We start from the raw sequence: 14,987 nt of genomic DNA on the forward strand, positions 1-14,987 counted from the left end.
CCGCGGCGGGGCGGGGCGGGGGGCGCCGGTTCCTCCGGGGTCGGGGGGGAGCGGGGCTGTGGGGTGAGCCCCCTGTGTGGGGGGTGAGAGAGTGTGGGGAGCTGCTCGCCTTCTTCCTCACAGCCTTGTCCTTGCACAAGGGGAGACACACAGGTCCCTGTCCCTTACACATTCTGCCTGCCCGTTTGTGGGTCACAAGCTCTGGGCGCTGTTGCCTTTGCAGAGTTTTGGGGTGACATTGCTAAAGAGTTCTACTGGAAGAGTCAGCACACGGGGCCCTTCCTGAAGTACAACTTCGATGTGACGAAGGGGAAGATCTTCATCGAGTGGATGAAAGGGGCGACCACCAACATCTGCTACAACCTCCTGGACAGAAATGTCAACGAGAAGAAGCTTGGGGACAAAATTGCTTTTTACTGGTAAATTTCTGTTTTTGTTATGGTGTAGAAGGTGTGTCAATGTCATGTTAATTTCTACTGAGGTGAATTAAAACACGGTAGAATGTGAGAGGCATTAATCTTTGCATAGGTACAGCAGGTGTTTGCTGTCTGTGTGTTTGAGGAGAGGGGTGCGATGGAGCCCCTGCCCATCCTGGGACACGCTGGAGCAGCCCAGCGTAGCAATGGGCAGCTCCTGACTTCCAGCTCTGCCTTCATGCTTGCTCAGAGCAGTCAGACAGTGTTGAGGCAGGTGCCACACTTCCCTAGTAAAGCAGGTAGATGTGGGTAGAGATGTGCCACGAGGAACAGCTAAGATCCAACAGCAAAAAGCTAATAAATCCCACATCTCCTGTCCTCATGTTTTGTGTGTCTGGCAAGTTTCTACTCCCGTTGCAGAAAGGTTCTCCTAAAACCTGAGCTTATATATGGATTCCGTGCTCTTGAACGTGTATAACACTGATGCTTTCAGAAAGGCTGGCTTCTATGTGTTACCTTTGGGAAGAAAAGTTGACTTCCAGCCCTATCTGCAGTATGTTTGATGGTTTGTGTTGTTTTTTTTTTTTTACCAGAATAGTTTTTACTAGTGTTAAAAGCCATGTGAAACTTGACATTTTCATGTTGATGCAAAAAAGGTTCCCACTGGTGATGTCTGAGATCCAGCACTAATGCTCCCCTGCTGGCACCACAGCTGTGTCCCCCAGCTGAGGACACTGCCTTGCCCACCCATGCAGTTTGCTGTTTCCCTTGAAGGAGCACGTGTCTCTGTTGCACTGCTGTGACTGTATGTGGCAGCACAGAAGCACAGTTAAATGTCCCACTTGTCAGGGCTGCGGTAACTTGCTGGGTTATGGTGAGTCCCTTTGGCAGAGCAGCTGGAGTCTCACTGCCATTGCAGTAAAAATACCAGGTGCTCTAATGATGAATAGCTGTGCTGCTCTAAGTGATTTTGTGCAGATGAAGGGGCCCTCCCTGTCACCTGGTGTAAAACTGATGATGGGCCACCCTGCTACAGAAAGGAACATGTTTATCATAGGATGGTTTGGGATGGAAGGGACCTTAAAGACCACCTAGTTCCACCCCCTGCCCTGGGCAGGGACACCTCCCACCAGACCAGGTTGCTCAAAGCCCCATCCAACCTGCCCTTGAACCCCTTCAGGGATGGGGCAGCCACAGCTTCTCTGGGCAACCTGTTCTGGCTGTGTATTTCTGGCTTTGACAGTAAATTCGGGCTCATACTAGAGTTTCTATCCATAGTGCTACTGCTTCAGTGAAAGAATTACACATACCACCTTGCAAATAGTCCTGTTGATAAGACACATGTGAAATGGTGGGAAGTATTTACTTCCCTGCAAGTTAAATACATTCTCTATTTCACTCAGATGTGAAATGGCTGCAGTTTCTGAATGAAAACTCCTTTGTAAACTCATTCAGGTAAAGGTGTGCCAGCAAACAAAGCCATTTGGCAGGCCAGTGCTGGCAACCCTGCTGGGCTTTATGGAGGAGACTGGGTGTGTGGTTCTTCTTGCACATAAATCTTTGGGTGACAGCTGGGCCTACAGCTCTAATTTGATCTTGGTGACGATTTTTCTCATCAATCTGGCAGCCTTTGTGGGGGTATTTGTGATGCTGAGCAAAACAAGGAGTGGATATTAAAATGGTGGGTGTCTCGTCAGCTGCGGTGTTTGCAGTGCTGAAAAATAAGGTCTCTCTTCCTCCTCAGCAGGCAGTTTTCCCTGACTATTTTGGGCTGAACTCTCCTAGTGTGGTTCTGTCAGCAGTGACCTGGCACTGGGGCTTCTGGAGCTGTCAGCTGGGAATGTTGGTGGGAGGGATGGAGGAGGCACGCTGGACGTGACCCGCGAACTGGTGGCACTGAGGCCATGAGGAAGTGGGGCTAAGGGTTGCAGCTCCTAAAATTACTCTTCTAGGAGCATGCATGTGCCTCTCTGGACACGTGCTTTTCTTCAATAACAAGATGTAGTTGCTGTCATCTTTTTCCTTTCACGTTTTGTGTTTAACACGCTATTGAATGAGCTCGCTTTCCTAAAACACTTGAGACTTGTCACACTGTAGGAAAGGTCAAAAAAGAAATGAGAGCCTCCAAAAGCCAAAGGAGATTTCTGGGAAAACTTGGATTTTTATTTTTTTTTTTTTTTTAAGACCTTGGCCATTTGCTTGCTTCTAAGAAAGTCTATAGCCTGCTAGATGGGAAAAGGTGCTGAGCTTATACCAAGGTATCGGTGCCCGCCTCTGGGGGAGATTTGAAAAGATACAAGGCTGTGGTCTTTGCTTTCAGAGAGGAGAAATTAGGGAAAAAGTAAGTATGTTTTCAAGGCATTGGCGAATGTCTCTGAGAAGAGATGTGTCCTGACAAAATGCAAAGCTGCCGTGTGCTGCTGACTGTGTCTATCTCAAGTTTTGCACGGGCTGGAAGGAGTGAGCAGTTCATCTGGATCTGTTATGGCCAAGCTGCCCTGAAGGTTCCTGCACCACCAGCAGCCTGGGACTGCCCGAACTGGCTCCACTCAGAGGGCCAAATCCACGTGGAATTGCTCTTCCAGCACAAAGGGCAGTACATGGGATTGCTTCATGCTGCAGAATTTGTACATAGGTGACGTTGACTCTCGTGGCATTGTCCTTGTGGTGTTGTTAGGACTCTGTAGTTCAAAATGACCATCCTGAGTGGGTAGGAAACACTTGCATTTTCCCTGTTTCACTGTGTTATCTCTTGCTGCTTATGAACGTTACAAGTATTTCTGTTTCTGCTGCTTTTGATTCCTCTTTCTCTCTTTGGTATTGCTGATGTGGCCTAAAAAGGAACAGAAGCTCCAGGAAATGTTTCTGATAGAGATTTCACTTTTGAGAGTAGCAGTCTTTCATAATTGCCTGGAAAGGCTGAAGTCAGTAATGCTGTGGTTACTCTGCAGGTAGATACCTGTGGTGGCTTTCGCAGGTGCAGTGTGCTGGACAAACTAGCTGGGGACACTGAGAGACACTGGCAGGGGACTTGAAGCTGTGCTGAGTACTTTGGAGAGTTAATTAGAGCAGGAGCTCTAATTTATGCCTTCACTGTGCTGTAGGCATGTCTGTGTGGCATGGATAAACTCTTAGTTCTGTGCTGAGGTGCCTATGATCATCACATAAACATCAGCCGGGGCAGTTTGTGGAGGTAAAAATACAACCAGGTGGGAATTCAAATAAAACAACCCTATTAGAAAACACCCTCTAATTAGATCCCGGAGTCTAATACCCGGATGCCTGGATGAAGCCTGTTCTCTGTGTAACCTGTGCACAGCTGAAGAACTAACTTCTTGCCCTCATTTCTCAAACTGGTCACCCCAGCTGCAGTACTGGTGGTGCCTGGTGGGACCAGGGGGCAGCAGGTAGAGCTTTGCAACCCATAGCTTGGGTGCGTGGGCTAAGCAGGGTGCTGCTGGCCTCTGCCATCTTTGGGAGAGTGTACCAGTCTTCTGCTTTCTTGTGCTTTGCATGTGAAATAACACATCTAGAGAGGAGGAACAAAGATAGTAAAGGCTGCCAGAGCTTACTGGAGCTTTGTTTAAACAGAAGAATAACCTCCTCTGGTTCTCATTCTGGGCCTAGAACAAACATGACGTGCAAAGATAAAATGGAGAAGGTGGTGGTGGGGGGAGTGTGTTGGTTTTTTGTTTGTTGTGGTGTTCTTTTAATGTAATAAAGCAATTAGAGGCTTGTAGCTGTGATATTTCTTCCAATAAATCCTTCTGTGAGGGGAGGGAAAAAATCAACAACTATAGAGCATGTTTAAAAAAAAAAACAAAACAAAAACAAACCTGAAAACCCAAAAACCAAGCCCAAAACCACAACAAAAAAGTTCCAGAGCACTTCTGGAGGTTTTTATTAGGAAACTGGAAATTGGTTTTGGACAGCAGCCTTCCAGAGAGGATACAGATTGCCAAACACTGGCTTGGTCTAAATGTGCTGCCGGGGTCAACTGGGACAAGACCACACCAGCTGGTTCCTGGGGCCCCTGTGGTGCTGGTGCACCTCGATGTGGTGGCTGTTCCTTGCCATGGAGTGCTTCATTCTGGGATGTGCCATCCCACAGCCAGAAACAAAGCCAAATGAAGCTGTGTTTCAGTTGCATTTTGACTGTAAAGCTTCAAACCTCCTTTGTTTGCAGAAATAATCTTGCCTTAAGCTGATGAGAATAAAGTGTTTGGTCCCCATGGTCCAGATCAGCACTGGGGTTTGGTTTCCTTTTTAGATAATTTCACGAGTGTCAGTCTTCCATTACTGCCCTATGCTGAGGTGCTGTGGCTGAGGATGCTGTTTGTTAACATCCAGACTTTCAGAAGTGCTTCATTTCAGCCAGCTTTGGATCCGTGCCACTCAGCTCTGCTGCTCCCACTGCCCTCAGCACTTCTAGGTGTCCCCTGCCCAACTGACTCTTTGTTTCTTTGGTAACTTCCTGGATGACTTGTCATACTTGCAGTGATGCAGCCTGTTTCAACACTCTTCTGGTAGTGAAAGCACATCCCTAAATCACACTGTTTGTTTAAAGTATAAAAATTCACCTCTGGGACGGTTGCTTTTATTGATATATATTTGCGGGTGTGTCCCTGCAGGCTGCTGAGAGCAGTCCAAGCTGTGACAGCTGTATCCAATGCTGCTGTTCCCCTGTTACTACTACATCCATACTAAATCCATATCCCGTTACTATTACATCCATAGAGGAGTCTGAGTAAGCTGTGAGAAGCATTATGGAAAAATTTCCATGTGCTTGGTTGCTGCTTACACCCAGGCTCAGCACAGCTCCTTTCCCTGACGGGGATTCTCTGTGGGAAAAGGGGTGGCCCCACTCAGCCCTGAAAAATCAGAGAGGCTTTCTGGGGTGAATCCTCAGTGATCCAGGTCATCTCCCCATTGTGTGTGCTGAGTGTGGAGTGATTAATTATTTTGAAAGCATTGCTGGGCAGTACAGTGCTCTGGAAAACAGGCAGATAAGGTGCACCTAAAGTTGGTCATAATATACATTGAATGTTCTTCAATAAAATAATGTAATAATATAAGGGAGACTTTATAGCAGCCTTCAAGTACCTACAGGGGCTACAGGAGAGATGGGGGGGGACTCTTTATGAAGGAGTGGAGCAAAAGGACAAGAAGTAGTGGCTTTGAACTGAAAGAGGGGAGATTTAGATGAGATCTCAGGAGGAAATTGTTTGCTGTGAGGGTGGTGAGAGCCTGGCCCAGGTTGCCAAGAGAAGGTGTGGCTGCCCCATCCCCAGAGGGGTTCAAGGGCAGGTTGGAGGGGGCTTGGAGCAACCTGGTCTGGTGGGAGGTGGGACTAGATGATCTTTAAAGTCCCTTCCAACTCTAATCATTCTATGATTGTTGTATTTTATTAAGCTATAGATCTTGTACTTTTCTTCAAGGGCAATGATAGTTGTAGCTTTCCATCACAGAAAATGTAACTGTCTTCTGGTGGGTTTTGGGAAGTCTTCCAGCCTGGGAAGGGATTTACACGACTGACTGCATCTGCCTGAATGCTGTAGAGCAGTGTTTCCTGTATCTCCAAGCCAGAACATCGCTGCTTTGCAGGGCCCTCTCTGACTCTGAGCTGCGTGGGTAGTGCAAAGTGGGAATGGTGGGAGCATCAACAGAAATCTGGTATTAAAACACGGAGTAAAGGGAGTAGCTGTTGTAGATCAGACACATTCAGGTCATGTGCTTTCCCAGTTTCTTTGGTGGAATTCTTCCTCTCCCGCTTCAGGGACAGTCACCAGGCAGTGTGGTTAGTGGTGTGGCAGCAGTGCAAGCAGGCACTGTGTTTGGATGTTTGTATATAAGTGCAGACTGGGACAGGAGGGACTCATAGCTTGTTTTCAGGTATAGCTCCCTGGTTTTTCTCCAGTGGTGGATGGAATCTCCATCTTCAGCTGTGGGCTGTTTAGAGCAAGGCCGTGCTGGACTCAAAATTAACCAATTTCATGTAGTCACCCTGATTGTCCTGCTGTGGGGTTGGTTGCAGATGAGATATAAAGATGGTGCTGCCCCAGGACAGCATGATGATGCCTGCTTAAGGGTTTGGAGATTCTTGGTTTGGCCGGAAGGCCTGGAGAACATAGGGATCATGGTCTGGAGCTTGTTTACAAAGGCTATGTGTGTGTGTGTGTGCTGAGACCTGACATGTGCCAGTTTTCTCCTGTCCTGTCTCAAGGTTCTTCTGTCCCAAATGTTTCTGTTTATGTTTCTTGCACTTGTGTGCTGCATCCTACATCCTCGTGATTAGCGATCGGTGATGAGTGAAATCTCTGAGAGAGTTACCAGGTGAGCGTTTGTGCCGAAGGGATGAATTAAATATGTGAGAGCTGGGAAATACCTTCTTCTGTTCTGTGGGCTTCCAGCGTGTGGGGTGTGCTTTCCTGGATGCTGTGACTCAGGGTTTCGAGCACCACGTTACTCAGACAGCTGGCAGGCATGAATTCGCTTGAAATTATTTTTGATGGCTTACTGGGAAGCTGACTCATCTACGTCAGGTACGCATGTCAGTTTGCAGGGAGCTGCTGGGAAAGATAGTTGGTTTGATATTGTGGAGATCTCAAGCCCTAATCTCGCTCTGCAGAGCCTTTTCTGTCTTGGGGTGCAAGGCAGGAGCAGGGAGCTCTCAGCCTCATGCTGCTCTGCTCTGCGGTGCAGTGAAGGAAGGGGACAGGTAGTAAAGGTTGGTGACTGCTTGATCACACGGTGCTTGTTGTCTCCTGTGGTTTTGCCCATTCAGAAGCACCCCTGGACTTGTGCCTGGTCTTACTGAGCTCAGACGACCTGTAAACCTGCTCCCATAGGCAGAATGGGGCTTTTCTCCCCTTTTAGTGGTTTCTAAGTCAAATCTGTAAAGAAAGCGGGTGCTTGGGCAGCATTTGTGTGGTTGCTCCGCAGCTGAGCTGTGAGGAGAGGGTTTGTATAAGGAACTGCTCTGCTTGGGAACACACACTGGCAGCAGCCTTGAATCAGGGGGGCAGCTTTTCATTTGGGTTGTGTCGGAGTTGTTTGCTCCTGGCCTTTTGCTCTGAAACCCTTCGTAGCTGCTCCTGGCAAGGATACAGCATCCGTCTATATAAATACAAGGGAATATCCAGGAAGTATTTGACCAGATAAACAAGTTGGATGTCAATAAGTGCCCAGGATTAGATGGCATGCGCCCCAGAGGACTGCAGGAACTTGACTGTGGAATTGCAAAGCTGCTGGCCAGGGTGTGCTGTGTGTTATTGCAAAGGGCTGCCGTGCCAAGGACTGGGAGGTTGCCAGCCCCGCTCTGTCTAGAGAGGGCAATGGAGGGGGTCCTGGGAACTGGTAAATCTGACTTGCATCCCTAGTGGTGTAGTGGACTCGGGTCACTGTGTGCGTGGCCCAGTGCAATCTGCTGGGAAAGGTGGTGGAGCTGCTGTGAAGTCCTGCTGGAGTGCAAGGCGGGCGGCACTGAGCACATGGATACAGCTGTTTTCAGACCACCTTCGTGAGCTTTCCCAGGAGAAGTTGTTCAAGGAAGTAATTTAACTGTGAATGGAAGAAAGGTCTTTCTATGGAGCTGGTTTAGCCTTACCCTTTGTTTCTTCGCTCTTAATGGTTACTTTTCAGGACCAGCAGCAGGTCCCCCAAGGATCAGTGTTGAAACTGAATGCTGATGGTGGCCAGGCTCATGTGCCCTCCATAAACAGCATTGAATCATAGAATGGTTTGGGTTGGAAGGGACCTTAAAGATCTTCCAGTTCGAACCCCCTGCCCTGGGCAGGGACACCTCCCACCAGACCAGGTTGTTCAAAGCCCTGTCCAACCTGCCCTTGAACCCCTCCAGGGATGAGGCAGCCACTGCTTCCCTGAGCTACCTGGGCCAGGCTCTCACAACGCTCCCAGCAAAGAATTTCTTCCTAATATCTAATCTAAGTCTCCCCTCTTTCAGTTTAAAACCATTACCCCTTGTCCTATCACTACACTCTCTTATAAAGAGCCCCTCCCCATCTCTCTTGGAGCCCCTTTAAGAACTGGAAGGGGCTCTAAGGTCTCCCCAGAGCATTCTCTTCTCCAGGCTGAACACCCCTGCCTCTCTCAGTAGAGAGGGCTCACAGTAGAGGGGCTCCAGACCTCTGATCAACTTTGTGGCCTCCTCTGGACCCCTTCCTGTTCTGAGGACTCCAGAGTTGGGCTCAATACTCCAGGCGGGGTCTCACGAGAGTGGAATAGAGGGGCAGAACCACCTCCCTCACCCTGCTGGCCATGCTTCTTTTGATGCAGCCCAGGATGTGGTTGGGTTTCTGGGCTGCCAGCGCACGTAGCATTACACTGCTGTCTTAAACTGGTGGCTTATACCCTGCCCAAAGCCGCCTTTCTGCGTGGCTCTGAGTGTGTGGTTGCACAATAACTACTGGGGAATAGCGAGGGGTGTGTGTGCACAGACAGTAACTCCCAGATTTTCTCACATCTATGAAACTTGTATCTTGTAACGCTGGCAGATGTTACAGGCACCTTGATATGTTTAAAGACTAGTTTGCATACTGTTGGGAGGGGCACTGCGGTTGTGCAATGGTGGGATATTGTGAATACTGGCAGGCGAGCTGAAACGTGGGGGTGGATAAATGGAGTTCATGGACAGAGAGGATGATGAACTCCTGTACGGGTTCAGGACATGGAAAATGAGAGCCTTTTAGAGCCTTCAGTTTGCTCACTGGAGTAGAAAACCTGATTATTTTATTTTAGCTGTGTGAATGGCTTGTGTGTTCCCCCCTGGCACCCTGGTGTGGATGGAACAGAAGTGGACAAGGACTCAGGACTTGAGACTAACTCCAAGTAGTGGCATTTACAGGGGAAAAAGTGACCAGGCTTTACCAAAAGAGGTGCAACCGGGTGCTTGTTCCAGGCATGGCATTTTTCCTGTGGGTAGTTGCATTTGTTGTGCCTGGTGGGCTTTCTGTGCCCAGAGCTGTAGTATTGATGGCCGATGCTTTGACAAGACCTCTTGACTCCCGGCTATGAGCTTGCCTTTTTCTGCTGTGCCAGCCCAGTGTCAGAGCTGTTGTGTGTGGCTGCAGCAGAGTTTCAGTTCTCTGTTTGCATTTCTGCACCTCGTTTGTTGTAAACATCAAAATGGGCTGTGATACGAAATTGCAAGTCTTGGCAGTTCTCCATAAATTCAAAACCCATCATTTTTGCAGAAGTCTCCTCCCTCCTTTAGGGGAATTCCTCAAGGAGATCAATGGCCTTCCTGGTTACTTTTCCACACCTGGGTACCTGATAGTGAAGCGTGCTTTGCACTCCTGTTGCCACTGACCATCTTCTAAGAGATGTTCCTTGTATACAATGAGATGACAGTCCAGCAGGTAACACCTGGTCATCACCTGTACAGGCTTCGAAGGCATAAAGTAGAAATGTCCACCTAAAATCTGATTAAGTTTGATTTCCTATCGTGGTTATTGTTTGAGCCTCCACTGAAATCAGCTTGCCTGGATTTCAGTGTGTCTGGAAGGTCTTGAAAAATTGGCAATATGCTCCATTCAGAGATGCAGTATTTCCCCAAAATAGGAATTTCCCAGCTGCAGATGGCTTGTTGACTGTTTCACTAATAGAAGAAGCTTCGTCCAGGAATATATTTCACAGCCCAACTGCAAGTTGTTTAAACAAGGAATCAGCTGGGCTGTGCTGGAAACAAGCTCTCCTCCTGTTGGACTGGTAAAAATAGTCCACACTCCTCTGAAAATATTATTTATTATAAACATCTAAAATGTTTCCTCTCGTGTCAAACTCTCGCCGCCTTCTTCAGCGTTGGGTGGATTTGGCTCGTGGGGTTACAAGTGCTGGCTGAGGTCAGCCAAACTTGGTGACCTACTGCATGTGAGCTCTGTTGCAACACTGTGTAATTGTTTTCTTTAAATAAAATCTAGATTAGGGTTTTTTTTTGTTTAAAAATCTTCAACTTTCCTCTAAAGAAAATAGGTTAAAAGCTATCATTTTTCTACATTGGCTGTTCTCTTGTGTTATAAAATGCTTAAGAAAGTGAGAACACGATTAGAGTTAATGTGTATCTTCTTGACTTGGTGGTTACTCAATATCAAGTGAGTAGGAAAAACGTGAAGCCGCAGAATTCCCCTTGCTGCTGAGCAGGTACCTGTCAGTGCCCATCACCGGGGGGTTTACATGTGGTCTGTATTACTTGTAAACTGCCTTATTTTGACTGCTGTCAACCCTGTCTTCTCTAAAACAGTTATCCTTGAGTGTTCTGGCTCTCAGGTGTAAACACAGGCTATAATACCCCATCACATCAACTTACTGGCTTGCTTTTGTTGGCTGATGAACCAGCAGCACTGTAAGCTGGGAGGTGTCAGTTCCTTTACAGATGTCTGAGCATCCCACTGTATAGAGAAAGGGGCTTCAAGTAGGTTTTTAGGGTGTAGCCTGGCAAGTGATTGGGAAATCTGGAGAGAATTCTGGAGGATCAATAAATAAATGAGTGATTTTGGAACAGTGTCCACCTCCAGCGGGGCTCTGTGCTGGAGGCATCGTTCAGGGGATGGTGAAGGGAACAGTGGTTGGACTGTACAGGATAAATATTATTTCTTTAGATGCCTCTGGTACTTGTTCAGGTTCTGAAAGGCTGCAAATAGAAAGAGTAGCTGAGAATGTATTTAATGAGAAGGAAGGACAGAAGGATTGATGTGGTTTTTCCTATGGGACACTAGCAACCATGCAGGGTGTTGGGTGTTTTCTTAGTAGGCCGTGTTTCTGTATGGCTATTTTTAAAGGTGGATAGAAGACTTGAGTCCCTGACCATAGAGCAGATGATGGCCCCATGTCCCTTTAGAAATAGGCTCCATTTTGGCTGATTTGTGAAATACAGGCACAGTAATGCCCGTGTTTGAGTCAGTTGGGCCGGAGGGGGTGGTTGTTGGGGGCCGCAGAGCTCAGGGCTCCTGCTATGGCACAGCACAGAGTTGTTTGTCAGCCTGGTTTGGGTTTCTTTACAGCAAAAGGAACTCGTTCATCCTAGGTACATGATTGACTTTTAGTTGAGATGGCTCAGAGGTGGATTTGATCATGGACCTTTGTTAGGTCCTACCTACATGTATGGGGAGCACTGGAGGGGAAAATCATGGGGTGGTTTTAATGCAGGTCTCAGAGTAAACTATATGGTTTTAGAAGGCGATGCTGTTAAACTGATAAGACTTTCCCCTGGGATAGCTGTTGCCAGGTTTACTCAACAGTGTTCTCTCAGTGCTGCCAAATAGTTTTGAACATACTGGGAAAACCTTTTCACCAGCCTCTCCCAGGCTACACTCCAGTGTTACACAACTTCTTTTTTCTTGATCCTTGTTGTGATGCAACAGGATTCGAGCATGACTGCAGGGACCATAGCGGCTGAGCTTTCTGGTAAACCTTTTACTTGAAAAACCTCTCAGCCTTCAAAGAACTCCTTAGGATATTTCCTGCTATTTGCTGCTGTGGTGGGAGACGGGTGACGTTGAGCATGGGCAGGGCTGGGCAGTCGGTCCCGTTACTGTGAAATGTTCTCATGAAGGCTTTTTTGCAAGTCCATTTCAGCCCTGCCGGCTCCCTCCTGGAGTGAGCAGTAGACCTTCTGCTTTGGGCAGTCTGTGTAGGAGCGTTGCCATATTGAACAATACATGCAGACGCAACATGCTGCTCCCTCCTGGAGTCAGCAGTAGACCCTCTGCTTTGGGCAGTCTGTGTAGGAGCATTGCCATATTGATCAATACATGCAGACGCAAGCTTTTTTTTTTTTTTTTTTTTCTGATGAAACAGTGTCTTTTTCTGATAATCTTACACAGCTGGTCTCTCCAAACTTCACATTTCATAGAATTGCCCAGGCCGGAAGGGACCTCCAAGGGTCATCTAGTCCGACCCCCCCGCAGTCAGCAGGGACACCCCCAACTAGACCAGGGTGCCCAGGGCCTCGTCGAGCCTCTCCTTGAATATCTCCAGGGAAGGGGCCTCAACCACCTCCCTGGGCAACCTGTTCCAGTGCTCCACCACCCTCACAGTAAAGAACCCTCTCCTAATCTCCAGTCTAAATCTGTTCCCCTCCAGCTTGAAGCCATTGCCCCTCGTCCTGTCACTGCAGGCCTTTCTAAACAGGCTCTCCCCAGCCTTCCTGTAGGCCCCCTTCAGGTACTGGAAGGCTGCTATTAGGTCTCCCCGGAGCCTCCTCTTCTCCAGGCTGAGAGACATTTCAACATAAACTCTTTTCTCAAGTAGAGGTTTTAAAGGGTGCTCTCTATGCGAGTGCCGTTCCAGTGTCAGATGGGATAAGCCAGGCTGGGGGTGGAGGGAGAAATCATATTTTTTTTTAGTTTTATCGGCTGTTGTTCCTGAACTACCAAGCTGTCTCCGGGCAGACCCTTCTTCAGACGGCAGGTTTCCTGGGTCTCTTGAGAACCAGGCTGAGGCCAAGTGGCAGCAGAAGGGTTGTGAGCAGCTGGTAGCCGCAGTAGCCGAGCACGCAGCCCGTGTGTGCCAGCCCAGGCGTCGGGAAGGCCCGGGGCTCTCGCTGCCCATGCGGCTCGCACGTGAGCCCATTCCCCAGATGGCAGGGAGCTCGGCCCAGCCAAGCTCTCCCTGGCATTTCGGCTGCTCTAATTCTGGACGCGGGGCGGATCGGGGAAACCATGAGCCCGCCTGGCTGCCCCCAGTGACCTTGCACGTGAGGAGATGTTACTGTGCAGGAGCCTGTGCTCGGAGGCTGGAGCCCCTCTGATGTGAGGACAGGCTGAGAGAGTTTGGAAGGGGGTTCAGCCTGGAGAAGAGAAGACCTTGGAGCCCCTTCTTTCCCCAAGAAAGCTGGGGAGGGACTCTTGATCAGGGAGGGGAGCCATAGGATGAGGAGGAAGGGTTTGACACTGAAAGAGGGGAGATCTCAGGAAGAACTTCTTTGCTGTGAGGGTGGTGAGAGCCTGGCCCAGGTTGCCCAGAGAAGCTGTGGCTGCCCCATCCCTGGAGGGGTTCAAGGCCAGGTTGGAGGGGGCTTGGAGCAACCTGGTGTGGTGGGAGGTGTCCCTGCCCAGGGCAGGGGGTTGGAACTGAAAGATCTTTAAGGTCCCTTCCAACCCAAACCATTCTATGATTCCTTCATCTCGTACTGTGCTCTGGGAACAAGCTCCTGGTGGAGCAGGAGCTGGAGAACTTGTCTCCCATGCATGGATCTTGCATCCTGTGCCTCTCATGCAGCAGCCTTGTCCCATGCTTAGGAGGAATTTCAGGCTCTGAGCATGTTTTAGTTTGAATGACATTGATTTAGGGTGGACATTCCCATAGTCCTCATCTCTGCTCTACTGGAGACTTTCTGCATTTCCCCACTGCAAATTCTTCCTGTGAGCTTTTTTCCTGCATTAAGCAAAGCTGCTCCATGAGCTACCGCTGCCTCTCTGCCAGTGAAGGAATAAAACCTGGTGGCTTTGAGGTGGTTTGCTTTGCTCTGAAAACTTGCCTTCCAGGTGCCCCACACCCCAGCTGTGCTTGGTCACTTTGGGTTAATTCTTTTATTTGAGGGTGAGGTGGTCACAGAAGCTTAGAAGGAGAGACTTAAATGATCTTCAGCCCCTTTGGTCCTCAGTGGGAGCATTTACAGGGGTCAGATGGGCTTTGGCTTTGTGCTCTAGTTTGCTTTGGTCTGTCATTTTTCTGTTTCCGACTGTGGATGTGCAGATGGTCTGGCAGATCTTGAAAACTTATAACACATCACTTGCTCAGCTTCATTTTGTCATTTTCTTTCATACACCAGCTTCTCTTAGTGGTTTTATAGCCCTCGTAAACCACAATTATCCTCGGCAATTACCTTGAAAACCATAATTCCCCACTGATGCAGCCTGTGCTTCCTGCTGCTCCGTGCAAATGCTGAGGCAGTGTTGCACGGAGAAGCTGTATCCAACCGTTACTCAAACAGGTTATGCAAATAATTTTCATCCAGAAAGGGTGAAAGAGAGAAACCAAACAGCATTGCTGACTGGGTTTTGGGTCAGCTTTTCTTAGTCCTTTTGGTGGCTGTGTGCATCCCCTTGGCCACCAAGCTGTAGCAGGTTAAGAAGATACCGCCCTTCCCCACTGCTTGTTATCCTACAGCTGAAATGGGCAGTTGGTTATGTGATGGGTGGTTGAAGCAGACCAGTGCTTTGAAAAGTCCTGTCGTCAGCCCTGATGCTTGGCAGAGGACAGTAACTTCTTACCCTGCTTTGGTGCAGGACCAGGAGTCCATCTGGCCACAGGTTCCCTCTCCCAGACTGCTGCTCCACATCCTTGACTGCTTTGCAGGGAACTCAACACTTGAGTGAGCGTGGCTCTAAAGAAATGCTGGCATGCTCCTACAAAGCTCTTTCCCTACTGCACAGTGTACATACAACACTCAATCTTTTGCTAACCTGTGTGGTCCCTCTTACAGGGAAGCTTAACCCTGATTTAGTTCCAAGGGCAACCTGTGTGCAGCTCTGCATCTCCAAGGTCAAACTCCCAGCTGAGCAGGCAGTTGGTCTGTGAGCCTCCTGTAGGAGTGGTTGTGCCATGGAGGTG

The 14,987-nt window shown here is 48.7% G+C and overlaps 1 protein-coding gene across 2 annotated transcripts in view; it reads left to right on the top strand.

Moving 5' to 3' along the window:
• Positions 1 to 212: 212 nt before the first annotated feature.
• Positions 213 to 14,987, top strand: part of ACSS2 (acyl-CoA synthetase short-chain family member 2) — a 39,913-nt gene continuing 25,138 nt past the window's right edge. For both annotated transcript variants that reach the window (XM_014941283.1, XM_014941284.1), the window contains exon 1: positions 213 to 419. In XM_014941283.1, the coding sequence (XP_014796769.1) occupies positions 331 to 419 (89 nt within the window). In that variant the 5' untranslated portion in view covers positions 213 to 330. The remainder of the gene's footprint in view (positions 420 to 14,987) is intronic.

The sequence above is a fragment of the Calidris pugnax genome, unplaced genomic scaffold (assembly GCF_001431845.1).
Source record: "Calidris pugnax isolate Ruff unplaced genomic scaffold, ASM143184v1 scaffold55, whole genome shotgun sequence".
In the NCBI taxonomy this organism is placed as follows: domain Eukaryota; kingdom Metazoa; phylum Chordata; class Aves; order Charadriiformes; family Scolopacidae; genus Calidris; species Calidris pugnax.